Source organism: Mesoplodon bidens, assembly GCF_964165515.1.
Source record: "Mesoplodon bidens genome assembly, chromosome: 10".
Classification (NCBI taxonomy): domain Eukaryota; kingdom Metazoa; phylum Chordata; class Mammalia; order Artiodactyla; family Ziphiidae; genus Mesoplodon; species Mesoplodon bidens.
This window is the reverse complement of record NC_138172.1, coordinates 48,352,876-48,379,906: the sequence shown is the minus strand read 5'-3', so window position 1 is coordinate 48,379,906 and position 27,031 is coordinate 48,352,876. Positions and strand designations below refer to the sequence as shown.

The following is a 27,031-nucleotide window of genomic DNA, read 5'->3' as shown; positions in this document are numbered from 1 at the left end:
TTTGCCATCTGGATGATACAGGTTCCGCCCTCTACCTAGACCTGTGATAGTCCCTCACTTGAGATAATCCTGGTGGGAGGAAAAACCTTTATGTGGAGGAAGTCCCCCCCGCCATCTTGGTTCTGTGGATTTAACAGCTAGCTTCGGTCTGGCTGTGCCAGCACCCACTCTGAATGTTGGCAGGGACATGCATGCACAAGAAATGGAGCACCTTCTTCTTTGTCCTTGCAGATACAGCAGAGGGTGTCTCTCAGGAACTCATTTCTGCTGGCCTCGTCGATGGAAGGGATTTAGTAATAGGTAACTACTTTGTGCTCTGCCTTTGTGTCACCGTCTCTCTGCTTGTATACTTAGGATCTAGAAAATCAGGCTTTGATTCCACTGAGTAGGTCTCATGGTTCTTGGAATGGTTCTTGGCTTTGCCGAAATAACAGGTATTGGGGACAGTTCCTTCCTTACAAAAAAGAAAATCTCACTTCTGAGTTTGCTTTGTGACCCCCAATGATAGGGAGTGAAAACTTACCCAGGTCTCTGGGAGATCGTAGAAATGACAAAAGTTACAGGTTAGAGTAAGCTTGGCCATATCTAATCTGTTTTGGAGAATGAACGCTATCCTTTTGGAGCTAAGAGTTAAGCAAAAATCATTACAGATTTAGTCCTAAAAAAAGCAGGAAGTAAGAAAAGGCACAGTCGGGCCACAGGTGCATTTTACTGAAGGAAAAGACCATTGCCTGGGACAAGTCAGCAGAGTTTTAAAGGGCCAGATAGTAAAGTAAATAGTTTAGGCTTTGTGGACCATGTACAGTCTCTGTTTTTACACTCTTCTTGGCTCACAGGCAGAACAGAAACAGGCTGAAGGCCATACATAGTTGGCTGATTCCCAGTCTAGGGCTTTCTGGCCCATGAATAGGCACATCATACCTCTTTCACCCCAGTATCTTTCCTAAGTTAAAAGAAAGTTAATTTGACAATGGTAAGATTTATTTGTGCTACTTGGAGTTGCTTTTAAAAACACTTTGTGTTTAGGGAGCGATTTATCTTTCTGCTTCCATTTTGATTATACATAGAAGATTGTGAACTACCATTTAAGTTGTTAAAATGTGGTTGAAATGTGGATTTACTTAGCTTCTCATTACTTCCTCTGTTTGTATGATTACAGTGGCAGCTAATTTGCAGAAAATTGTGGAAGAACCCCAGTCAAATCGATCTGTCACTTTCAAACTGGTATTCATCCCTTCCTCTTTGTTAAACCATCTCACGTTTTACACACCAGCAGCCTCTGCAGACCAGCTTCCATATTCCCTGAGTGATGAGAATATTTAAGTCTGGTGGATTGTATTTGTTTAACCTCCCCATGCCCTGGGCTGATACCTCCCTTCATTGGCTTCCCTTCCCCTCTCCCTCTCAGGAAGCCTCCTACCCGAGGCCCTGGACTATTTATCCTCAAGAGAGATTGCTGGTCAATCTGACTCCACCTTTGTACCCAGACTCCACCTACACCTTTATCTGCCTCCTGTTTGTATCCCAGGGACCTGTCCCCCACTGCCCTCTTTCCCACAGTCCCCATGTCAATTTTCATTGCTGCCTGCAATTTTATTTATAAATAGCCACAGCTTCTCATTTTGTTTGGTTCTTAGGCATCTGGTGTCGAAGGCTCGGATATTCCTGATGATGGTAAACTAATAGGATTTGCCCAGCTCAGCATCAGCTAAAACAAAGCCCTGGAAGAGGTGGCCTAAGGAGATTCCACACATGCGTATCTCTGTTGCTTCTGTTGGCCTAAACTCACTACTGCCAAAGAACCCAGCAACAAACCTCCCAGCTAAGAGCTTTAGAGGTCTTTCTTTATGTTTTTCCTGCCATCATTCCCCCTTCTCCCCACAGGGAAAGAAAAGTTGGATCACCAGTGGCCAGCATCCCTTTAAAGAGTTCCGTTAGTAAACTTACTGCACGTGTCCCCTGTCTTCCTCCATCTGAGAAGTGGCCCGGGTACCTCAAGGCCCAGGAGGGAGGTGTATCAGCTCATCTTGCCTTACTCCAGTGATGGTGCTGGGTGGAAAGTAGCAGCTATCTTGGGCTTCCTCATCCTGCTTGTTCTCCCACACCTGACAGGATTTGGGCATCTTGGCATATCCCTTTACCACTGAAGTAGCAATTAAAAGTTGGTTGTTTAGCTGAAGCCCAGAGAATTTAATTTAGTGGGTTTTTTTTGTTTGTTTGTTTTTTGTTTTTGGTATCCGATGTGAATTCCAACAACCTTTGTTAGGAAGAAGCACAGCCTCAGATGGAGGCAACCTAAACTGTGTTCTTGTTTTGTTCATGATGTTTCTAAGCGTTTTGCTGAAGCTGCTCTCAGGCACCCCTCTTCATTACTCCCTCCAGAAAGGGTTGCTAGCCTTAACTTCAGCTGGTGCAAAACATCTGACTGTAATCGAACTTCAGCCATCGGATCCTTCAAAGTGGAACTTTGGACTGTTTTTAGAGAAAAGATCAAGTAATGGCTTGTAAAGGAGAATTTCCCCAGCAGTGGTTTCTGAACAGGAAAAATCATAACTCATATCATTGCAGAAGTATTTATTTTCAAATCTTAAAACAATTGAAGAAAAACTGCTCCTTGATCCTCCCATGAAAATCAATTTGCCTGGCCTCCAAATGATGAGGAAATGCAAGGCTGAGATTTCTACAGCAATAAAGGAGACTCGCACTGGGCCAGAGAGGCGTGCCTTCTGCTCCCTCTCCTGCACTGACCCTTTGGAGGGGGTCCCTGTGTGCTGAACCTGACCCGAGATGGAAAGTGAAACCACATGTGCCGTGACTTTTAGGATTTTTGAGTAGACAGTGTTCATTTGATTTTCTACAGAAATAATATAAATTATTCGTTAGGTTTAAAAAAGAGCACCATAATGCAATATGTGAATCATCCGTGGCGTTGATTTTTTCTTTTTTTTCCTACTGTTTCACAGTCAGCCTTTGTCTAACTGCAGATAGCCCTAACAAGTTTTGTAAATGAAAGGGATCCTCAATCTGGCCTTAAAATGACACACAAAGATGGGCTTTGGCCCATTTTTATAGAATCACTCGAGCCCTTTCCAGCATTGTTGGTCTGTGAATAAAAGGATTGCTTTACCTAGTTTTCTCTTAGAGCACTTCTGAAAGCTTTCTCCACAACTAACTTATTATAGTTTTTGTTTCATTCTGAGCTTGTAGTTTTAGTCATGGGCTTTCTGCACCTGCCCTGGATACAAAGGCATGTTGGGAAAGGGATGGGTGTTGGAGAGGAAGGGAGGGGATGCTTTGGGATGGGGGTTGGGAGGAAAGGAGATCAGAGGATCGGACACCAAAGCCCAAGGTCCCAGCAGGATTGGGAAAAGGAGGGAGCCTGCTGAGCCTGGAGACAGAAAAGATTGATCAGCTTACTGGACAAATATTTAGCTTTTCTTTTTCCTTGTTTCTTTCTTTCTTTTTTTAGAAGAGGGTTGGGGGAACAAGGACAGGAAGGTAGGAATAAGTTATGAAAAAAATGTAGTGTCCCTTTTGGCACAGGACTAGTGGCTTACCTTAGAGTCTGTGTTTTGGTTTCAGATAAGCCCATCATAGTCTACTTATTTCTGAATCCAAAGGGTGGTGGCATCACTCTATTCTAGTTTTTATTTGGAGGTGGTCGAGAACCCAAGCTGGAAGTAAGCAGCAACCCATCTCCCTGTTCAATTTCTCCAGCCGGCCATTACCTTTGAACTGCAGTGGGACAGGTATGACAGTAGAAGTGGGCTGGGGCTTTCTCTTTCTTTTCCATTCATCTTTTGCCCTCCTGGGAATTAGGAGTCAGACACCAAGCCCCAGGACAGTGTTATTTCTTCTTCTGCTTGATGTATGGTGGACTCCCTTTGCTGGCTTGTGCAGTGATGCTGAAAAAAAATGAGCGAACAGGGAACTTTGCAGGTGAGACAGCACGTGACCTAGTGAGCAGTCTTGCTCCTTCCCAGGAGGGGTGATTCAGGATACACCTCTCTCCCTGGATCCCCAGGATTCCCTGGTCCCTGGGGGAGGGACTAACTTAGCACAAGGTAACATGTGCCAATGCTATTTGTGAAATGTATGGTCTTTCTAAATGACTAATGGATTTGTTTGGGTTTTTTGCTTAAGTTGTGAACCAAATCATAGAGCCAGCTGATACTCTAATAATCTGGAGGATAGAATAATGGTGTATCAATAAATGGAGGTTCCTCCTTATGATGTATGCTAGATTATGGAAGATGTAAAATATTTGACTTCCCCCTCCCTTTTATTTTTATTTTTATTTTTTTGACTTTGTACTTTGCTGCATGTTTCATTCATTTTTAATCAATAAAGAATAAATTGTCTGTGGTGGTGTAAGGATGCTTCACTTTGGTGACTGTTGGTGGGGGCAGTGGGAAGTGGGTCAGGAGGTCACTACTAACTTTAATTTTTCATGCAAATAGAGAAAAGCCAAGATGCACTTTTCCCTAAAAAGTATATTAGTCTACAAATTAGAACAGCTTAAAACCAAGTGGGGAAACTGAAATCCCAAAAGAGAGAGAGATCTGCCCAAGGAAATTTGATAGAGTGGGATAAGGAACTCTTTGCATTGATCTTTTCTGTTTAATTCTGCTCATGCTATTGGGCGGGGGAAAGATGCCAGATTCAAGCCCTTGGGAATCCATTGTGGAAAGTTTAGAGCAGGGCTGAACTTGTTCCCATTTGGCTTTGATATTGAAATGGTGAGGTTTCGTGTAAGATTCTAGGCCCCTCTGTATTCCTCCACCTCCTGGATAAGTAACCTCCCTGATCATAACTCCTTCCCAACAGAAGGTGGTCTTTGAGCCATGACAGGACTGCTTTTGTGTGGGTCCCGGTAATTCAGGCCTCAGGTCCTGGGCCCTTGAAATTGATGGTATCATAGATAGCTGATTGAATTTGCTTTCAAGATAAGCAGGTTATAAGCGGGGACTCTGACTATTGTGGGGACGGAGAGGAGGTGCTGGCTACTCAAAAGTGACCATGATGTATGTGGGGATAAGAGCAGGGGCAAGAGTAAAGAGAGCCTCTCCACTTGCCCGTAATCTCTATCAAGATCCAGTCTTGTCCAGAAGCCAGATTCCTCACCTCTGGCTATTCATAGTAGCCATGCTCAGTGCAACAGTTCATGGATTCCTCCTGTGGGTCAGCTCACCTACCCCACATTTTTTGTTTTTCTCTTTTTTAAAGTAGACTTTATTTTTTTAGCGCAGTTTTAGTTTCGTAGCAAAATTGAACAGAAAGTACACAGAGTTCCCATATACCCCCAGACCTCTCCCACACGCACAGCCTCTCCCACTCTCAGCATCCTGCACTGCAGTGGTACATGTGTTACAATCAATAAACCTACACTGGCACTTCGTTGTCACCCGAAGTCCATAGTATACATTTGGGTTCACTCTTGCTGTTGTATATTTTATGGGTTTGGACAAGTGCACAGTGATATGTACCCATCGTTATGGTCTCAGAGAGAATGGTCTCACTGCCCCAAAATCCTCTGTGCCCTTCTTGTTCATCCCTCCCTCCCCCCTAGTCCCTGGAAACCACTGATCCTTTCAGTGTCTCCAAAGTTTTGCTTTTTCCAGAATGTCATATAGTTAGAATCATACAATATGTAGCCTTTGCAAAACTGCTTCTTTCACATAGTAGTATGCATTTAAGGTCTCTCCATGTCTTTTTATGACTTGATGGCTCATTTCTTTTTAGTGCTAATATTCTGTGTCTGGATATACCACAGTTTATTAATCCATTCACTTACTGGCTGTGTCCAAGTTTTGACAGTTATGAATAAAGTGCTGTATATCTGTGTGCAGGTTTTTATGTGGGTATGCTTCAACTCCTTTGGGTAAATTACCAAGGAGCCCAATGGCAGATTGTATGGTAAAAGTAGGTCTAGTTTTTTAGGAAACCACCTACTGTCTTCCAAAGTGGCTGTGCCATTTTGCATTCCCAGCAGTGAATGAGAGTCCCTGTTGCTCCACGTGTTCGCTGGCACTTGGCATCGTCACTGTTTTAGATTTGGGCCATTCCACTAGGTGTGTAGTGGTATCCTATTTTAATTGGTAATTCCTTGATGACTGTGTTGAGCATCTTTTCATATGCTTCTTTGCCATCTGTATATATTTTTTGGCGAGGTGTCTCTTTAGGTCTTTTGCCCACTTTTAATCAGGTTGTTCTCTTGTTGAGTTTTAAGTGTTCTTTGTATACAGGCAGACTTCGTTTTATTGCAGTTTGCTTTATTTCTGCTCCACAATTATTGCATTTTTTTTTCAAATTGAAGGTTTGTGGCAACCCTTTGTTGTCAGATGATGGTTAGCATATTTTAGCAATAAAGTACTTTTAAATTAAGGTATGTACATCGTTTTCTTAGAATACTATTGAACACTTAGGAGACTACAGTATAAACATAACTTTTTAAAAATTTTATTTATATTTTGGCTGCGTTGGGTCTTCACTGCTACACACAGGCTCTCTCTGGTTGCAGCAAGCGGGGGCCACTGTTCGTTGCTGTGCACAGGCTTCTCATTGCAGTGGCTTTTCCTGTTGCGGAGCAACGGCTCTAGGCGCGCAGGCTTCAATAGTTGTGGCACACGGGCTCAGTAGTTGTGGTTTGCGGGCTCTAGAGCGCGGGCTGAGTAGTTGTGGCACACAGGCTTAGTTGCTCCGCAGCATGTGGGCTCTTCTGACCAGGGCTCGAACCCATGTCCCCTGCATTGGCAGGCAGATTCTTAACCACTGAGCCACCAGGGAAGTCCCTAAACATAACTTTTATATGCACTAGGAAACAAAAAAATTCACTTTATTATGTCTAGTTGTTCCAGCACTATTTGTTGTGTTGTATTGCGCTTTGCTCTTCGATCAATTGAATCTGTGAGTTTCTTTCTGGGCTCTCTATTCTGTTCCATTGATTTATGTGTATAATCTTTTGCCAATACCACACAGCCTTGAGTACTTTATAGTCAAGGTTGAAGTCAGGTATTCTCAGTCCTGCATCTCTGTTCTTCTCCAACACTGTTGGCTGTTCTCACCTTATCTACCCTGAGCCCCCAAGCAGTCTGTCAATTACAGTCGGATTTTCCTACTGTGATACTGGTTCCTGTGGAAGTTTGAGTTTGTGGATTTCTGCTCCAAGAAGTTATAGTTCTCTGTATTTACCTGTCTAGCTCCAATTCAAGGGATAGCAGTTTGCCCTGTGACCTCACTTCTCTGGCAGAAGAGTTGTTGATTTTTCAGTTTGTTCAGCTTTTTACCTGCTAGAACACAGTGACAATTTCCAAGCTGTTTACATCCTGGACCAGAAACCAGAACTCCTATCCTCTGTTTTTATCTACTAGAGTCGTTCTCAAATTTGGAAGAGGTTTGAGACACCATCCAGTGCATCCCTGTAGGTGATGTTTGGGGAGTACCTTCCCCTCCCCTCACCATACACACAAACACCGCCCTCTACCCCGTGGACAGTTGATTGCCAGGGATGTGTGTCCATTCAACTTAGCTCCAGTGGTTGGAACACTCTTGTTACACCTCTCTTTGGTCTTAGTTTGCCCTTTACTGAAGGCAGATACAAGGAGGGGAAGAGGAGAGAGACAGGCTGTAGGCTCTCCCTGAAGGGCCAGAGGCAGCCCCGTCCTACCCTGCAGTCTCCTAGAGGACAGTGGATGTGACCAGACTGCTCGGGAACGCCAGAGAGCAGCACATATGCTCCTTTGAGCTCATCCTCCCAGGTCAGTGAGACCACAGGTCCCTGGGGTTACAGTATTCCTGGGAGGACTCCCTCAAAGAAGGGAGCCAGTTTTAGGCTTTGAAGCATCATGGGGAGCCTTTGGCAGACTGGTGGGGTCGGGGGGAGGGTTAGGAGAACAGATAAGTTAATCAAGAAATTAAGATTGGGGCAATTGGGAGTGCAGTGAAGCCAGTGGCATTTGGGGATCATAGTTACAGCTATGGAAGGTCTTTGGTTGAGTCTCACTCTTCTATCAGCGTCTCCTCATCATTTATCTATTCTGTGTTTTAGAATCCTACACCAAGAAATGGAAGAATCCTTAGAGAGCATCTAGTCCAAGCTCTCCTTATACACAGATGCAGAAATAGAGGCCAGAGGGATAGAAGGAGCAGACTGCGGATCACAGTGAATCAGTGGTGGAGACCAAGCTTCCTGCTTCCTACCTCCAGTCCCCTTGGAGCCTTAGAGCTGAAATCCTTACCCTGATGAGAGTGAAAAGATGATGAGGACTGAGCCCAGGCTCCTGTCTCCACCTCAGTTTTCCCCATAATGTGAACGCCAAAGTGAGCAGCAGCAGCTAGTAGCGTCTGCTTTCTTGGCAATTCAGTGAAGGCTATCCTGAGGACGAGAACACGCAAGGGAGGTGGGTGAGGAAGAAGAGGTGGGGCTGGGGACAGTGGGGAGCCTGGTGGGGAGTTTGGGAGGGGGCAGAGAGGAATGTCCTCTCCTTAGGCAGGGCTGTGGACCCTTGCCTCTGCCTTCCAGCGTCTGCCCTACCTGGACCCTCTCTCCATGCTGACTGATTAACAGGCCGCGGATGTAGGCACAGTGTATCCGGAACTGCCCTGCACAACCTTGCTGCCTTGCCTTCCCTTCACCCATGCTCCTCTGCCCATCTCTTTTTTTTTTTTTTTTTTTTTTTTTTTAGACAACCATGTTTAATTACCTCACAACTGAAGCTGCCTTTGGGGCCAAGGGACAGGAAGGAGGCAGCGAACCCAACACTGGAGCTGCACTCTAATCCTAGGTTTATTCAACACAATTCTTTCCTCTACACAACACAGTACAAAGACAATATTATCTAAAATGCTACAAAGTTACAAAACTCAAAACAGAAAATGTATAGTAGTGACTGTACAATAAAAGCCAAAAAAGCAATGTACATGTTGCCAAAGTAACCTGCACGACCACCATGAATACCAACACAACGGGGGGTTCTGTGATGACCCGACAGAGCTGGCTCTCAACTTACCAGTTTCAGAGAGAAAGGGAGACATGGGTTTGTCTGTGTGTGTGTGTGTGCACACACATGAGTACATGTGAAAAGAACCATTTTGGGTATTTGGCCCTAGAGGTCAGAAGAGGACTCGAGCAGGGGAGCAGGGCCAGGCTAACAGGAATGGCAGCTGCGTAAAAGCACACCCTTTCCTGTGGGACCCTGCAGGCCAACAGGTTAGGGCACGACCAGCCCACCAGATGGGCCCCCCCATCATCTGTGGAATGGGAAACATGCTCCCAGGCTGGGGCTGTACCACCACCTGGAGCCCCCTGCTCATCCCTGCTGGCTTTGCCACTAAACTGACCCTCAGGAACTAGAAATGTGGAAGCTTTCTAGCCAGAAAACTGGAGGGCATCATTATAAGCACAACCCCAAACCAACAACACTCCTGCAGCCGGAACTCTGCCGCCAAGGGAAATGTAGCAATTACTGCCTTCACCTTCGAAGCCTGCCCCTGAGTGAGGAATTTCTTTGCTACCGATCCTCCTTTTGCTAGAAGAGTGACAAAAGTGAGTTGGATGGGATACAAGTCACAGGGCAGAGCTTCGGTGGCCCTGCTTATCGGGAGGAGTTGGAGCTGGAGCGGCTCCTGTGGCGGCGGCGGCCAGGGGAGCGGGATCGCCGGCGCACGGGGGACCTACGCCGAGGGGAACGTGACCTTCTCCTCATCCGTGGGGGTGACCTGCGCCACATGGGAGGCGGTGGCAGCATTCTCCTGGGAGGGCTGAATCGCCTGGGGGGTGGCCGAGGCCAGGGGGCCAGCACAGCAGTGGCAGTGATCTCCTGGCCATCGATTTGTCCTCCATCCATGTGCTTCAGCGCCTTCTCGGCTTCATCTGGATTCTCAAACTCCACATATGCATAGCCTTTAGACAGATGGGGGTGCATCCTTTCTACAGGCATGTCAATCATTTTAATTTTCCCATAGGTGGAAAATATCTCCATGATATGATCCTTGGTCACATTCCTGGTGAGCCTTCCAATATGCACTTTGGTGGGTTTAGGGGAAGGGCTCCGCCTTTTCCTTTCCTTTTCATCTCTTTTGGGTGGTTTGGATTTGGAGCGGGAACGCCGCCTGTTGTCATGCCTGCGCCGGGAAGGACTCGGAGAGCCAGAGGAGCTGCTGGAGCTGGAGCTGCGGGATGTGCTAGAACTTCCTGAGCGGCTTGATGCTGAAGATGAGCTGGAGCCGCTGCTGGAGCCCGTGCTGGTGCTGGAGCCTGAGCTGGAGGTAGAGCTGGACCGAGACCTGGTGCTGCTGCTACCACTGGAAGCGCTGCGTCTCTTTCGAGTTTTATCCCTGCCACGATCCTTCTCGCTTGACTCCTTGGTGGCCCCCTTATCTTTAGAGCGATCCTTGGACTTCTCATCAGAGCGGTCTTTGCGTTTGGTAGGAGAAGGAGCCCTAGTGCTGGACTTTTTATTATTTTCTTTGACTCCTAGCAAGCTCTTCTTTTTCACTCCTGATAAATCCATTCTCCCCTTCTGAGGTGTTCAAAGCAGCAATGGTGGCCTCACTTATCTGAACTCTCACTTCTAACTTGAGTCTGAGAAACGATCCCTAATCGATTGCAATTTACGCCAAAGTGCAGCAACTCCCCAGTCCAGGCGCCGGGCCGCGAGCACTTCCAGGGTAGGGCCCGGCGTTGCGGGCCTGGGTCTCCAGCCCGGCGAGAGGGCCCCGAGGGCGGAGACCGACTTCCCGGCTGCTCCGAATTCCGGGGGCCTCACTGGGCCCGCCGCAGCGCGGACGAAGCGAGGGCGCCCTTCTGCCCATCTCTTAAAGTGTTTCAAAATAAAACACACAATGGCTTTCCGATGCTTACCAAGCAAATATGTGAATGTGATGCCCAAGCATGTATTTTTCCCTAATGCTCTATTTAATCCCACCATTCCCCACCTATGATTGAACTAGATGCCTTCCAAGCCCTGGGTCTACCTGCAGTGAGACTCCCCCAGGGGAAAAGGATGGGGCTTTCATCGTTGGGAGGTTCCTGTTGTCAGAGGTCCTGCCTTCTGTTAGTCTCCTGACCTGCCAGCCCCCACGCCGTGCCCCATCCCAACCTCGACTCCAGCAGGGTTATAGGACTGACCCCCAAATGGGGGGGCTTCCACAGCGGGGCCTTGGGCTTTGTCCTTTGTCCCTCTGTGCTCACCAAGGTTGCTCAGGGTGGTTGGGCTACTCTTGGGTAGCTTTTGCATTTGTTTCTGTCTTGGGAGGGTGTTAATGGTTTCTTCCTTGATTAGATAGAGATCAAGATGCACCGGTTAGTTCTGCTGCTGAAAGGAAAGGCATTTATGCCCTTGGTGGGTCTCCTGACCTTCATACTACCCTTGGATTAACTGCTGTTGCATACCACCACATGCTAGAGACCTTGCGGAAGAAAATAACTTCAGGGTCTTGAGACCAGATTGGGCTGTTGGCCAAGTTAATGTGCAGGCTGGGTCCTTGCTGCTCCACTGACTTATCCCCCGCAGTGTAGTGTAGTAGCAACTGCCTTGTAGTGCAGACATTACTCTCAGAATTTGGACTCTATCATAATGGGAGGGGTTGGCACTGTTGTGAATTGTAGAGGATGTTTCAGTTAGAGGGTGTGTTGTCACTGTGTACCATGTCACCTTTGGCTAAAGCTCACTGCTGTGTGCTAGGCCTGAGAAGTTCCTCTTGTGGTGCCTGTCACACAGTCCATAAAACATCCTCGGATCCTCCAAGTCAGAGTGGGCTATTTTCTCATCATATTCTGTCATTCCTAGACCAGAGTTGGGGAGCTGAGGTGTGACAGGTGGGGCCAGGCAAGGCTGTTTTAAACATTAACACAGCACCGCCACTGCCCCGAGGAGCCAGTACCCCAGAGCGAGCTGCAGAGCTGTCTGGTGGCCCCAGCTAAAGAGGCGGTAACCAGTGACCGTGGCTCCCTTTGCCCAGGTCCCGGCTGACATTGGCGGCTTTGGTCGCTTCCAGGTACAGCTGCTGATACTGCTGAGTGTCCCCAACTTCCTGACTGCCTTCTGCATGTTCACCCAGGTCTTCATGGTCCTGGATGAGGCCCACCACTGTTCAGTGGCCTGGGTCGAGAACCAGACTCTGACCCTGAGCGCTGCTGAGCAGCCGGTGCTGAGCGTGCCTGTGGATGCTGCAGGCAGCCCTGAGCCCTGCCTCCTGTTCCAGCCACCCCCCGACGGTGCCAGCCTGGAGGACATCCTCAGCCACCGCTTCAGTGAGACACAACCTTGCAAGACGGACTGGGTCTATCCTGCAGGAGGCCCCCATCCCTAAAGAATGAGGTAAGGCTGCCCTTTGGCCTATCTTTCCACCTCTTTTGAGTCGGTCAGCTCGTCTGCCCGACCCCATGCCCTCAGTCTCTGGTGTGGCTGCCTCTGTGGCTGCCCCTGCACCCCATGCCTGAATGACGGTGGGTCCGCCTGTTTTGCTCTCTGTCCTCTGCCTGTTGGCTCATCTACCTCTCCATCCATCTCCTTTGTCCAGGGTGTCTGTCCATCTGTCCATTCATCTCTGCCTGTGCTTTTATCTGTCCCTCTGCCTGTCTGCCCAGTGGCCCTCCTTCTTGTCTCTCCTGTTCTCCTGTCCTCATGCCTCTCTCTCTCTCTCCCCCGTGTTCCCATCTGCCTGTCCATTTGCCTTTGTCTTTCCGTCCACCTCTGCATGTCTGCCTGCTTACCTATCTTCCGCATTTAACTAACCCTCTGATACTACCCCTTCCCTGTCCACTCGTCTGCCTTCCTGCTTGCTTGCCTTGAGCTTCCTGCCTTCAGCCTCTCTCTCTAGATCTCTTCCTGCCTGACTGCCTGCCTCTTAGATCCTGAAGGACACCCAGGACTCTAGGACTTGTCCTGCACACAACTGGGCAATTGCTCCTGCTAACTCCATTCTCTTAGGAGGGACCCTGGCAGATCAATAGAAAGTTCCCCACTCCAACCACCTCAAAGCAAGAAAGGCTGCTTCCCAGACAGTGGGGTTGAGCACAGAATGGGGAGATGACTTGGCGAGGGCAACATAAAGACTTGATGGTGGAGCTGGGACTCTCTCATTCGGGGCACCTTCTGCCCAGTTCCCTGCAGGCATGGGAGAGAGCACAGATAGTCCAGAAACCTGAGGGGCAGGGGTTGGGGATCTGTGCAGCTCTCACCTTAATGGTGGCAAATCCTGAACCTCTGTGGAGGTCAATTTGAGCCCCGAGACTAAACATTCACTTCTTAATATGTGACCATATACCTGCCTCCAGAACCGTGGCAGCCTGAGGATGTGTCCTCCTGCCTTCTTCCTGACCCTCCCCCTCATTCCACCCCACAGGGGGAGTAGGTCACCTTTGAACTCTGCCAGCCCCTGGATCTAGCCCAGCCTAGGCTGGTCTGACCCTCAGTGCCCCCTCCATCATCTCCCCATTATCCCACCCGTGATAGGTCTGATCTTCATCCGTCCTTAGATGTTGTGGAGGTGTCTCTCTCTACATGTGCTCATAAACTCTCTGCCCATCTGGCCAGATGTCACCATCCTTACAGCCCAGGCAGACTTCCATAGTGCTTGGAGCCAACTCTAGGTCTTGTGCACAGCCTTTGCTGGACTGTTCATGCAATTATATTGAGCCAACAGCTTCTGAGTATTAACTATGCAAGGAACAGAGAACAGAGGCACCCTATTCACCTTCTCTGAGAACTTCTGGGCTCCTTGTAGAGGGACAAAGGGCTAGATGGACTCTAAGGCTAGAATTTGCTTCCTCCTGGGGAGGGAATGGGCAGGCAACTCCCTGAAGGAGTTGGTATGTGAGCTGGGCACCAGGGGCCAGAATAAGGTTGATGGAGAAGAGGGGAAGGCCTTTGTAGACAGAATAGCAAAAGGAAGGCCTGGCAACAGGAAGCAGGTGATGTGTCTGGGAAGCAGCAGGAACTTGGTGTGCCTGGGATAGGGCTGGGCAGGTTATGGGAATGAATGGGACGTTCTCAAAGATTGGGGGCCTCTCTCTTTATCCTCAGTCACCAACTTAGTCTTTGCTGACCCTGGGGTGGGACCTTGGACCTCCGGCCTTTCCCTGACAGGCTCCCAGGGACCCACCCTCCCAAAAACTGTGACTCTCAGGGCAATGTACACTTTTGGTACTTTGTGCCCGGAACCACGTGACAGCCCCAAACTCTGGGGCTACCTTGTGTGAGGTGTCCACCACCTTGGTTTCCAATCAACAAGCAGGGGTTCTGCTACAGACTGAGGACTCCTCTGAGGGGACATCCCAAGTTTCCTTATTATAACCAGCAACTTCATATGCGAAGTGAAATACAAACAATCCGAATTTAAGAAGAAAAGAATTATATTTCCTTATAGGCAGTGTGCTCATGAGGGACAGAATACATTTCTCCTTCTCAGCCTACCTGTCCAGCATCTCCTGGGTGCCCATCCTTGGTAAAAGAGAACATGACTCCCAGCCTTGTCCACACGAACTTCTGAATAGGAAGGCAACTAGACCATCCGTGAACAGCAACAACAGTGTGATCTGTCCTGGGACCACAGAAGGAAGCAATGGGAGGGAAGGGGAAGCAGAGAGAATAGCCATTTCTAGGGTCTGGAGCATGAGAATGCCTGGCCTCTGTGAGCAATTCTGACATACAAAAGGGGTTGAGAAAAGGCAAGAGCCAACTCTTAAAGGGTCTCAGGTTCAGTGCTGAGGAATTGGGGCTGTCTCCTAGAGACCAAAGGGAGTCATTGATGGTTTTGGAACAGTGGAAGGGAGATGTGATGGGTTTTGCTCCAGGAAATGGGGGTGGGATGCTGTGGGCCATCGTGGCAGGCCCCAGACAAAACCCTCCACTGTAGGCATTAGGGCTGGGAAGGTTGACAACTGGTGTCCCAAGTTGGAGCCCTCTTCATCTCTGTTCCATCTGCAACATGACACCAGCACGTGAACTTGGGTAGGTCTTGGCACCTCTCCAAGCCTCTGTCTTTGCTGCAAAACAGAGGGAATGATAAGCCTTCATGGAGTTAGAATGAGGATTTGATAAGATAAGGGATATCTCAACTACAGGGAGGTAGTGAATGGTGTCCACTAAGCAAGGGTGGCAGCCTTGGAGGAGTCCCATGGCTCAGCACTCATGCCTTTAGAGTATGACCGCCCCTTGTATCTGAGATGCCTGTGTCACCAGCTGTGTGCTTCATGGCACAGGGGACAGTACAGCCTCAGCTGAGCTAACATTTGCTGACCTAGCACAGCCACTGTGCTAAGCATGCTATATGTGTTAATTCCTTTAATCCTATCTGGCGATACTATGGAATGTATTTCATCCCCATTTTGTACTTGGGAAACCTAGACACCAGCAGATCAGCTAACAGATTCAGATTCACACAGAGTGACTCAGTTCTGACTCCAGAGGCTGACAGCAGCAGGCCTTTGTTCATTATTATTTATTTTAAATAATGTTTAACTACAAAGCAATCTGTGGTGGCTAGACAAAAAGCAAACAGGATAGAACTGGGTGGAACAACAAGTTCAAGTACCTGGTCCTGCTGCACTTCATTCTCAGGGGCAATCCATTCATCATTTGATATGTATTTAAAGTTCTTATCAAATTAACAGTTGTTGGACTTCCCTGGTGGCTCAGTGGTTAAGAATCCACCTGCCAATGCAGGGGACGCGGGTTCGAGCCCTGGTCCAGGAAGATCCCACATGCCGCGGAGCAGCTAAGCCCGTGCGCCACAACTACTGAGCCTGTGCTCTAGAGCCCGCGAGCCAAAACTACTGAGCCCGCGTGACACAACTACCGAAGCCCGCATGCCCTAGAGCCCGTGCTCCACAGCAAGAGAAGCCACCGCAATGAGAAGCCCGTGCACTGCAATGAAGAGTAGCCCCTGCTCACCACAACCAGAGAAAGCCTGAGGGTAGCAATGAAGACCCAACGCAGCCAAAAATAAAATTAATTAATTTTAAAAAATAAAAATAAAATTAACAGTTGTCCTTCAGGACAGAACTAGGAGCAAAATGCTGTCTCCTGAGTTGGTTAATTTTTTGCTAAAGGTTAGTTAACTAATGGAGATTGGCTATTCATCTGACTGAAGGTATTAGTTCCTTCCTTCATTCATTCACTCATTCCTTCACTCAGGAAACATTACCTTAGCTTTCCCTCAGTTTCACTCACTGCTTTCCAGTTTCAGTCACTGCCAGGACTAGCTGCTTAACCTCTTCTCCCTTAGACGAATAAAGCAGTCTCCTACCTTTTTGGCACCAGGGGCCAGTTTCATGGAAGACAGTTTTTCCACAGACAGGGAGGGGAGTGTTGGGGGAATGATTCAGGCGGTAACACGCGTAATGGGGAGTGATGGGGAGTGGCAGATGAAGCTTCGCTTGCTCGCCACTGCTCACCTCTTGCTGTGCAGCCTGGTTCCTAACAGGCTGTAGACTGGTACCAGTCTGCAGCCCGGGGATTGGGGACCCTTGGGGGAATATAATAATAAGTCAAGGATCATTGTCAGAATTATATGAGATGGGACTTCCCTGGTGGTCCAGTGGGTAAGACTGCACGCTCCCAATGCAGGGGGCCCGGGTTCAATCCCTGGTCAGGGAACTAGATCCTGCATGCATGCTGTAACTAAGAGTCTGCATGCCACAACTAAGAGTCCACATGCCACAACTAAGAAGTCAGCATGCTGTAACTAAAGATCCTGCATGCTGCAATGAAGATCCTGTGTGCCACAGCTAAGACCCGGCGCAGCCTAAATAAATAAATAAATAAATAAATAAATAAATAAATAAATAAATAAATAAAATTTTAAAAATGAGGTAATGCACGTAAAACATTTGGTGCATTACCCAACCCAGAGTAAGTGCTCAAAAAGCATTAACAGGGGCTTCCCTGGTGGCACAGTGGTTAAGAATCCGCCTGCCAATGAAGGGGACACAGGTTCGATCCCTGGTCCGGGAAGATCCCACATGCCACGGAGCAACTAAGCCCGTGCACCACAACTACTGAGCCCATGTGCCAGAACTACTGAAGCCCTCGTGCCTAGAGCCTGTGCTCCACAACAAGAGAAGCCACCGCAATGAGAAGCCCATGCACCACAACGAAGAGTAGCCCCCGCTCGCCACTAGAGAAAGCCCACGCGCAGCAATAAAGACCCAACGCAGCCAAAAATTAAATAAATAAATAAATTTATTTTTTTAAAAGAATGCATTAATATTGTTGTGAAGCTACCTCTGTGAGCTCTGGAGAATAGCTCATGTGTCATGATACCCTCATAAACATATGGAGCTGAGCTATGTGCAGAGGGGCATAAAACACTGTGGGACCCACAGTTGGAGGTGGGGAATATCAGTCACATGCACTTATTGTTATGTGCACATTGCAGTAGACAAGTGTACAGACTTGTATGGACACCCATATTTTCATCACTTGGTTTCCCAGTCTGTCAGGTTCTCTCTGTGAGTCTCCAGGTGGGTTGTCCCCCTCACATCGTGTGTGTATGTGTCTGTGTGTGTGTCCGCGTGTGTGCAGGCCTGCACATTCCTCCATCCTAATCTCTTTCCTCAAGGAGTGTGTGCGGGCTCCTTAGGATTCTGACTGCCTGTGAATGATGGGAGTTTCAGCGGGGTTTGAAGCCAGTTGGGAAAAGTTGGAGAGGCCCAAGCAGGTCACAGGGGTGCCATTGTGGGAAAGAGGCCCCATTTATCAGGAAGAAGCAGTTAATGACTGTCAGAGGTTCCCAAACTGTACATTCTTAGTGGGTCAATAATTTTACATGGCATCTCCAGGCCAAAAAAATACCTAAAAGTTTCACATATTAAGTAATTTGTTCCAAACAATTTAAGAAGGGGGACTTCCCTGGCGATCCAGTGGTTAAAACTCCATGCTTCCACTGCAGGGGGCACAGGTTCGATCTCTGCTCTAAGGGATCCCACATGATCCCACTGAGATCCCACATGCCGTGTAGTGCAGCCCAAAACAACAATGACAAAAAAAAAAAAAAAAACAACTTAAGAAGGATTTATGTACTAATAACTCAGTAGCTGTTTAAAAAAAAATACACACGAATCAAAAGAAAACACTTTTATTTCATCCTAACGTGCAATTACTTCCTAATAGGATGTATTGGGAATGCAAAACGTCTTGATCCTTGAACCCCGCCGCCCTCATTTTCTGTTCCACATTGAGTTTCACATGGTGCTTGCTTTTTTTCATAGTAACTGCCAAAAACACAACTTCACACAGATATGATGTCACTGAAAAGAACTGCATGAACCATCTGGAGCTGGTAGTTTGATATGAAGCAGATGTTGAGGGTCACAGTGTTTCCCTTTACACTTCTAAGTATCGTGTTGTGCACCCTCAGTTCACACTGGTGCCCTGGGATGCCTTGCCTGCCCCGTCCTGAGAGGTTTGTGGTGGGTGGGCTGGCTGGTAAAGGACTCGCCCTCGCTGCCCCTAGACTCACATCTGCATGTGTCTGCCTCAGCTGAACCTGGTCTGTGGTCGGAAGCATCGAAGGACACCTCCCAGTTGGTGGACCTGGCTCGGCTTCTCACTGGGGCGCTCATCGTCGGGCCCCTCTGTGACTGGTAAGAACCTTGACCAGCTCCCCCAACCCAGCACGCTCTTGGGTTCCTGGCCCAAGGTCTGGTTCCTCCCCACCACGTGCCCCTCTCACTGGTCTCCAGGTAAGGCCCTGTCTCCCCGCAATGGGGCTCCCAGGTGGGGCCCTGCACCCTCCCGCAGACAGAGCACCCAGGGCAGGGCCGGGGGCTGGGTCTCCCTCCTTCCCCTCAGACAGACTCCCTCCTCAACCTGCCCCTTTCTTACCCCAGGATTGGCCGCAAGGCCACTATCCTGGTGCAGCTGCTACTCTTCACCATCCTTGGCATGACCGCAGCCTTTGTGCCCGGCTTTGAGCTCTACACGGCCCTGAGCTTTCCTGTGGCCACGGCCGTCGTTGGGTATAACTTCAGCAGCGTCACCCTACGTGGGTATCTGGGCCCCCTGCCATCAGCCACAAAGCGAAGCCTTGAGGTCTGGGTGGCCACGCTCCCATGCTGCCTGTGGGGCCCACTCAACTCCCCGCACCTAACGTGACGGCACCAGCACTCCCTGTACCGGGTAGTCAATGAATAAATGAGTTTAACACTTGCTAAGACTGCACATCCTGCCACTTCAGAAATCAGCCAGCATGGGGGCTCCCCGAGGCAGGGCCCAGGGCTCCTCATCCACTGGTCAGACCTGGAAATCTTTGGGCCAGGCCCTGGGCTCCACCTCCTCTCTCCCCGAGAGGAGAGTTCCTGAGGGTAGGGGCGGGCTCTTCTCTCCCTGCTCAGTTTATTTGGAAGATCATTATTAGCTTGCAGGGAGGTGCTAACCGCTGGAGCTTCTGCGGGGAGGAGAGAAAAGAATGTCTGCCTTCATGGAGCCCAGGGTCTCCTGGGCAGAATTGGAGAGCAGGGCAGCAGAGCACAGCTTCGGGTACCCTGGCCCAAGCACACTGCTTTGGGTGTGTGCTCCCAAGCTTCAGGACAGCAAGAGGGTGGTGCCAGGCCTTCCTCTTAAAATATCATTTTCTCTTTTTTTAAATTGAAGTATAGTTGATTTACAATGTTATGCTAATTTCTGCTGTACAGCAAAGTGACTCAGTTATACACATACACACATTCTTTTTTGTTGTTATTTTTGGCCACGTTGCGTGGCATGCGGGATCTTAGTTCCCCCAATCAGGGATCAAACCTGGGCCCCCTGCAGGGAAGCACAGCGCCTTAACCACTGGACCGCCAGGGAAGTCCTTACATTCTTTTTTTTTTTTATGTTCTTTTCCATTATGGTTTAGCCCAGGAGATTGGATATAGTTCCTTGTGCTATACAGTAGGACCTTGTTTATCCATTCTAAATGTATTAAAATATCATTTTCTGATTTCTCTGTTCTTTACCCAGTTTCCCAGGATTGCCTTCAAAGAGGGGTTTGAAGGGCCCAGAAAAAGAGGTCTCGAAAATTTTCTGCTCACAGGACGAAAGGATACTTTAAAGGCCTCCCTTGCTCTTTCTGTGGGAGGCCTGTCTATGAGCTCTGATGGCCAACATATTAGCTATGTTTAAACACCTCATCTCATATTACTTTGCTGGAAGGATTCAGCCAGTACTGCAGGGAACAGTAGGAGGAGATGGGTCAGGACAGAAAACTGTTACGGCAGCATGGCCACAAGGTGTGACTGTCGGTAAGACCTAGTACACCCCTACTTGACTTAGAAATTCCTTAGGTGGCCAGGATTTGTCAGTCAGTTCCAGATAGGACCTAGTTTGCTTATCTGATCAATGGCTAATATTACCTAGAGTTTGGCATTGTATACTTTAACAGACCATAGGCTAGCCACTAGCCAGATACGGCTGTTGAGGGCTTGAAATGTGGGTAGTCGGAGTTGAGATGTGTTGTGAGTGTAAAAAACACACTGGATTTCAAAGACTTAGTACAAAAACCAAACCAAACCCAAAAAACAGTATTTTTTATATTATGTGTAAAAATGATAACATTTTGGATATATTAATATTAAAATTAATTGTACCTATTTTTTAAAACTTTTTTAATGTGACTGGCAGAAAACTTAAAACTACACACGTGACTTCCATTTCCATAAATCTGTTGGCCCCTTGGATTCCCTGTTTTGTGAAGTACTTGGTCAAGTTTCTTGGCCATTTTTTTTTTCTGGCCACTTCTCACGGCATGTGGGATCCTAGTTCCCCGACCAGGGATCGAACCTGTGCCCCCTGTGCCCCCTGCATTGGAAGTGCAGAGTCTTAACCACTGGACTGCCAGGGAAGTCCCTCTTGGCCATTTTTGCTTTTTTCCTTCTTTCTTTTTTATATTTATTTATTTATTTAGGCTGCGCTGGGACTTAGTTTCGGCACGCAGGATCTTTGTTCTGGCATGTGGGATCTTTTACTTTCTTTTTTTAATTTATTGACTTATTACATATTTATTTTTGGCTCCGTTGGGTCTTCGTTGCTGCGCACAGTCTTTCTCTAGTTGCAGCGAGCGGGGGCTACTCTTCGTTGTGGTGCGTGGGCTTCTCGTTGGCGGAGCACAGGCTCTAGGCGCTCGGGCTTCAGTAGTTGTGGCTCACGGGCTCTAGACCACAGGCTCAGTAGTTGTGGCACACAGGCTTAGTTGCTCCGCGGCATGTGGGATCTTCCCAGACCAGGGCTCGAACCCGTGTCCCCTTCATTGACAGGCGGATTCTTAACCACTGCCCCACCAGGGAAGTCTCGGGATCTTTTTTTCTTTGTTTTTAGTCATGGCATGTGGGCTTCTTAGTTGCGGCATGCATGCGGGCCCCCTACATTCGGAGCACAGAGTCTTACCCACTGGACCACCAGAGAAGTCCCTCTTGGCCATCTTTGTCTGGGGTTGTCTGCTCTTGTTCTTACAGACTTGCAGGGGTACTTTATAGGTTCTTGACAAGTCTGTTGTCAGTTATGTGGTTGCAAATAGCTTCTACCTCTTTGATTTGCCATTTCACTCTATCTAAAAAACTTTTTTACAGTTTCATATTTTTAAAAATATGGATGTTGGGCTTCCCTGGTGGTGCAGTGGTTGAGAATCCGCCTGCCGATGCAGGGGACATGGGTTCGTGCCCCGGTCTGGGAAGATCCCACATGCCGCAGAGCGGCTAGGCCCGTGAGCCATGGCCGCTGAGCCTGCGCGTCCGGAGCCTGTGCTCCGCAACGGGAGAGGCCACAACAGTGAGAAGCCCGCATACCGCAAAAAAAAAAAAAAAAAATATGGATGCCTAATTTTTCCATGATTCCTTGTTGGAAAGATGGTCTTTTCCCCACTGTTCTCAGTGTCATCATAAATCAAGTGATTGTGTATGTGGACTTGATCCTGGGTTCTCTTTTTTGTTTCATTGGCCTGTTTGTCTTCTTGTGACAATGATCTTGGGTACTGTGGTGCATTGAAGTCTTGATGTCCAAAGGAGCAAGTTCTCCCACATTGTTTTTCTTTAAGAGGGTCTTGGGGGACCTCCCTGGCGGTCCAGTGGTTAAGACTCTGGGCTTCCAATGCAGGGGGCGTGGGTTCAATCCCTGGTCAGAAAACTAAGATCCCACATGCCACATAGGACAGCCAAAAAAAAAGGTCTTGGCTTCTCTTGGCCCTTTGCATTTCCACATAAATCTTAAGAGTCTGATCATTAAGTTCCACAACAAAAATGAAAAACACCTGTTGGGGTTCTGACTGGGATTATGGTGAATCCATAGAACAATTTACAATGTTGAGTCTTCCCATCCAAGAACTAGATCTTCTAGTTGTGCTAGATCTTCTTTCCACTTATTTAGGTCTTCCTTCAAGTCCTTTAGTGAAGTTTTAGTTTACAGTGTTATGGTTTTCTCCATAGGGGGTCTTGTATTCTTTCTTTACTCCTGGGTACCTGATATTTTTTAAGCTATTTTAAAAGCTATCTTTTGGTTTTGTTTTTTAATTTCATTTTCCATTAGCTGCTGGTATATAAAAATGCAATTGACCTTTGTATATTGATTTTATATCCACAGCCTTGTTAAATAGATTATCTCTTCGTTTCCAATGTTTATGTCTTATATTTCTTTTTCTTGCCTTACTGGACTAGTTAGTTCCTCCAGTACATTATGGTAAAGAAGTAGTATGAACTGGCATCCTTGTCTAACTCCTCATTTTAGAGAAAGCAAACATTTCAACATTAAGTGGGATGTTTGTTGTAAATGTGTTGTAGATAGCCTTACTCAGATTAAGGAAGTGCCTTACTATTTCTATTTTTCTAAGAGGTTTTTTTTTTCCTCCTTTGGATCTTAGTTGTGCACGGGCTTCAGTAGTTGTGGCAGGTGGGCTCAGTAGTTGTGGCACGTGGGCTCCAGAGCACAAGCACAGTAGCTGTGGCACACAGGCTTAGTTGCTCCACGGCATGTGGGATCTTCCCAGACCAGGGCTTGAACCCGTGTCCCCTGCATTGGCAGGCGGATTCTTAACCACTGCGTGAGCAGGGAAGCCCCTTCTGTGACATTTTAAAAATCATACTTTCGAGGGGTCAGGATGTTTCTGGTTTACAATTCTCTGATCAAGATGGTCCATGGCTCAGGGGCCTGTGAGTTCATCTTGCCTTGGAGAAACAACCTGATTTCATACATTAATGGTGATGTCTACAACAGCAATTTTAGTACATGGATGATGTTATCATGTTATCAACAATAGCAGTTTTGGTCATCAGATGCCTCTGGTTGATTAGTGTTCAATTAGCACAGGATTAAGGTCAGAGGGGACAAGAAAGGGGCTGAGGTCAGAGAGGACAAGAAAAGGAATAAAGTTTTGGATAGAGAGAGATTAATCATAAACCTGGCAAGGGAACTTGGTTTTAGGGGGCTCAGCTTCACTACAATATGAATGATTCTCGAAAAAAGTATGCTGAGTAAAATAAACCAGTCACAAGAGACCACCTGTTGTATAATTCCATTTAATTTAAATGTCCAGAATAGGCAAAGCCATAGAGACAGAAAGCAGATGAGTGGTTGCCAGGGTTTGGGGAGAATGGGAAAGAGTGAACAATGGGATTTCTTTTGGGGGTCATGAAAATGTCCTAAAATTGGCTGTGACAATGGTTGCACAATTCTGTGAATACACTCGAAACCATTATCACGTGCTGTATTCTGAATAGGTTAATTGTGTGGTGTGTGACTTATATATCAATAAGGATGTTAGGGGGTTCTTTGGGGTTTTTTTGTTTTTTTGTGGCATGCGGGCCTCTCACTGTTGTGGCCTCTCCCGTTGCGGAGCACAGGCTCCGGACGCGCAGGCTCAGTGGCCATGGCTCACGGGCCCAGCCGCTCTGCGGCATGTGGGATCCTCCCAGACCGGGGCACGAACCCGTGTCCCCTGCATCGGCAGGCAGAGTCTCAACCACTGCGCCACCAGGGAAGCCCAGGATGTTAGTTTTTAAAAAGAGAGATTAGCAGAGGGCAGAGCGGTGAAGGAGCAGAGAGCAAGGTGCTCTCCTGCACCGCGAGGGTAGAAGGGCACATCATGCAGCTTTTCTGGAGTGGAGTTTGGCAAGATGTGCAAATATTTAGACTCTGTTTACCTGTTGACTCAGGAATCCTCCAAGATTTACCCAAAGGAGAAGATAATTATCCAAATATGAAAATATGTGTACACAAGGATGTTCATTGCAGCTTTGTTACATTAAAAATACAAAATTTTTGAAAACAAACTTTAAGTCATTACTAAGAGACACTACTGTTCAGATTAAATAATTAATACAATTTATGATAAAGCTCTATATTTACTGACATGAAAAGCTGTCCGTGACATAATGTTTAGGGAAGTAAGCAGTTTATGGAACTTCAGTGGTTATGTAAAATTCAGGCATTTCTTTATACATAGAGGGAAGTTCATCAAAATGCTGAGTAATTTCTATAGCCCCTGAATTAATGGGGTATATTAGTTTCCTAGGGCTGCTGAAAAAAGTACCACCAACTGGGTGGTTTAAAATGGAAATTTACTTTTTCACAGTTCTCTAGGCTACAGTCAAAGAGTACTGTAGGGTCAATATTCCCTCCGGAGAGTCTAGGGAAGAATTCTTTCATGCCTCTTCTAGTTTCTGATAGTTGCCCTGAGTCCTTGGGTGTGTATCTGTACATATGACTAAATTTCTCTTTTCCTATAGGGATACCAGTCATTGGATTAGGGCCCACCCAGTACGAAGTCATTTAAATTTTTTTACATCTGCAAAGACCTTATTTCCAAATAAGGTCACGTTCACAGGTACTGGGACTTAACTTGAACATTCTGGAGACACACAGTTCTACCCACTGCATGGGGTTAGTTAATTTCTTTTCACTCTTTAATGAAAGAGTTCGAGAATATGCATTTATCTCTGAGTATGTGTGTCCCAAAAGTTCTGATAGGGATGTTTTCATTTTCCTGCTTTCTAAAGAGCGTGTTGTATTTTGACTCTTTGACCCCCTAATTATTTAAGAGAACGAGTTAAAAGTCCTAAGCAGCTTGAGATCCATCCCATTATTGCTATTACGTTTGCTTGTTTTCTTGTTCCTTATTCTTTTAGTCTAAAAGTTAAAAGTTCAACAATACAGAGTGAATTAAAATGCAAAAGTCACCCCCTAACCACCAGTTTCTAAATCCCACTCCAACAGATAATTGTTAATAACTGGGAGTATATTTTCCAGACCCTCCTTTCACGTATACAGAACTACAGGATTTAGTTATCTGCTTTAAACACTCATGGAGTAGGGGAAATACAGACCCCAAGGGACAAATGCAGTAAAACCAGAAAATTGCAAGATATCCACACCAACATTTAATTTTCCTAAATCAAATTTGCTTCTGAAGTGAGTAAAAACACAGAAACAGCGGGCCTATGCATACTCTGGTGAAAATAAGAACTTTTCTCCTCAGAGCTCTTTAGAATCTGCTGAAACATCAAAGTCCATCAAAGTTTTCTCCAGACATAAACACAAAATCAGCTTTTAAAAATCTTAATCCCAGCTGCATGAGTTACTTATTTAACTGGAGGCAGGACACCCCTCACCCTCAGACATGGATAAACAAAACTGTATGACGTTTGCCCTGCTAAGGGCTGTAGTTCCAAACATTTATTTTCAATCATAACTGCTTCCATTGGGAGATTGGGATTGACATATATACACTAATATGTATAAAATGGATAACTAATAAGAACCTGCATACAAAAAAAATAAAATAAAATTCAAAAAAAAATCATAACAGCTTCCCACTGATCTTACAAAAAATTTGTACTACCTTTGAGATAGAACAGAGAGAAGAATTATTTAATTTCTGACATACCTCAAGATGACATCTTCTAAAAAATTTCAGACAGATATAATAAATTAGTGAACCTGAATTATAATTGATTTGTCTTTTTTTTTTTTGGCCATGTCATCTTAGTTTCCCAAACTGAGGCCATGGCAGTGAAAGCGCCAAGTCTTAACCACTGGACCGCCAGGGAAGTCCCTGATTTGTCTATTTCATTTCCCAATTTTTGATTACTTTTGATTGATTCAGCGATTTTATCTTTGTCCTAGAAGTGGAAGGGATAGGAATTAAAGCTACCAGTACACTCCTAACTTTTCACTCTTAAAACTACTCATTTAGAAGGATATATATCAGCCTGAACAGTTTGAGTAGCATCAGTACTAATGAACACAGCTTTAGGTGGGTTGGATAAAAACTAGTCTGCTATTTTTACACAAACAGGATAAAATATATTGGAATTTAAAAACAGTGCATCTTTATCCAGAAAGCATATTTCTTCAGGATTTTTCTCAAAGAAAAAGGTTAACTTTGAGAAAAATTCATGTTGTGGATGCAGACTTCAAAGAATGAAGAGATAGTTTGGTGTTGTTTCATTGGCGACCAGAGTATGGGAACTGAATTTATGTTTGTCTCCATTTTCCTATTTTACAATGAGTTCTCATTATTATATTTACTACATGAAATTTTTTTCTTTCTCTGAAAAGTTTATATCTAGTGCTTACCCTCAGATAGATTAGTTTTCACTGACTTCTGTGTTATGATGTAGTATATTCAGTTGACAAACACCTAGCTTCAAAGAAAACTCGATTCAATCAAAGACCTTGCTAACAGAAGAAAATGTACGCTAATATCTTTGTAGAAAATGTCAGAAAATAGCTTTGTAGCTTGGGAGTGGGGAAACACTTCTTAAACAAGATCAAATAGCCTAGACAATAGAAGAAAAACTGATTGATTTTATTATATTCAAATTAAAGATTTCCAGTCCACAAAGGGCAAGATGGACATAGTTAGCAGATAAATGACATATTGGGAGAAGATACCTGCAACATCTAAGACTGACTGGGAACTTATATCTTGAAATATAAGAAACTCCTGCAATCCATAAAAAAAGACAAAAATTCCCAACTGAAAAATGGGCAAAGAAAATAAGCAGGGAATTCACTGAATGGGAAATCCTAAATGGCTAGTGAGTGTATATGAAGAGATG

General features: G+C 46.4%; 3 protein-coding genes across 3 annotated transcripts in view; 2 read left to right on the top strand and 1 right to left on the bottom strand.

Annotated features, from left to right (window-relative positions):
* OXSR1 (oxidative stress responsive kinase 1) overlaps window positions 1-4,361 on the top strand; it is a 110,504-nt gene extending 106,143 nt beyond the window's left edge. The window contains exons 16-18 of the mRNA XM_081245632.1: window positions 232-300; window positions 1,160-1,224; window positions 1,638-4,361. Of these exons, the coding sequence (XP_081101758.1) occupies window positions 232-300; window positions 1,160-1,224; window positions 1,638-1,712 (209 nt within the window). The 3' untranslated portion in view covers window positions 1,713-4,361. The remainder of the gene's footprint in view (window positions 1-231; window positions 301-1,159; window positions 1,225-1,637) is intronic.
* A 4,400-nt stretch (window positions 4,362-8,761) lies between these two features.
* Window positions 8,762-10,786, bottom strand: LOC308623276 (RNA-binding protein with serine-rich domain 1). Its single transcript, XM_081245454.1, has one exon. It carries the CDS (start codon window positions 10,509-10,511, stop codon window positions 9,594-9,596), a length of 918 nt encoding a protein of 305 aa, XP_081101580.1. The 5' UTR covers window positions 10,512-10,786; the 3' UTR covers window positions 8,762-9,593.
* A 508-nt stretch (window positions 10,787-11,294) lies between these two features.
* Window positions 11,295-19,192, top strand: SLC22A13 (solute carrier family 22 member 13; the record flags this gene model as incomplete). The annotated part of the gene is given in 6 exon segments (XM_081247361.1): window positions 11,295-11,342; window positions 11,962-12,301; window positions 12,304-12,320; window positions 18,487-18,511; window positions 18,514-18,589; window positions 18,836-19,192. Coding segments are annotated over 6 exon segments (771 nt in total). The 3' UTR covers window positions 19,101-19,192.
* Between the last annotated feature and the right edge of the window lie 7,839 nt (window positions 19,193-27,031).

What these genes read in the sequence shown, in the direction of transcription:
- LOC308623276 (XM_081245454.1), bottom strand. Translation starts at nt 10,511, where the DNA reads ATGGATTTATCAGGAGTGAAAAAGAAGAGCTTGCTAGGAGTCAAAGAA.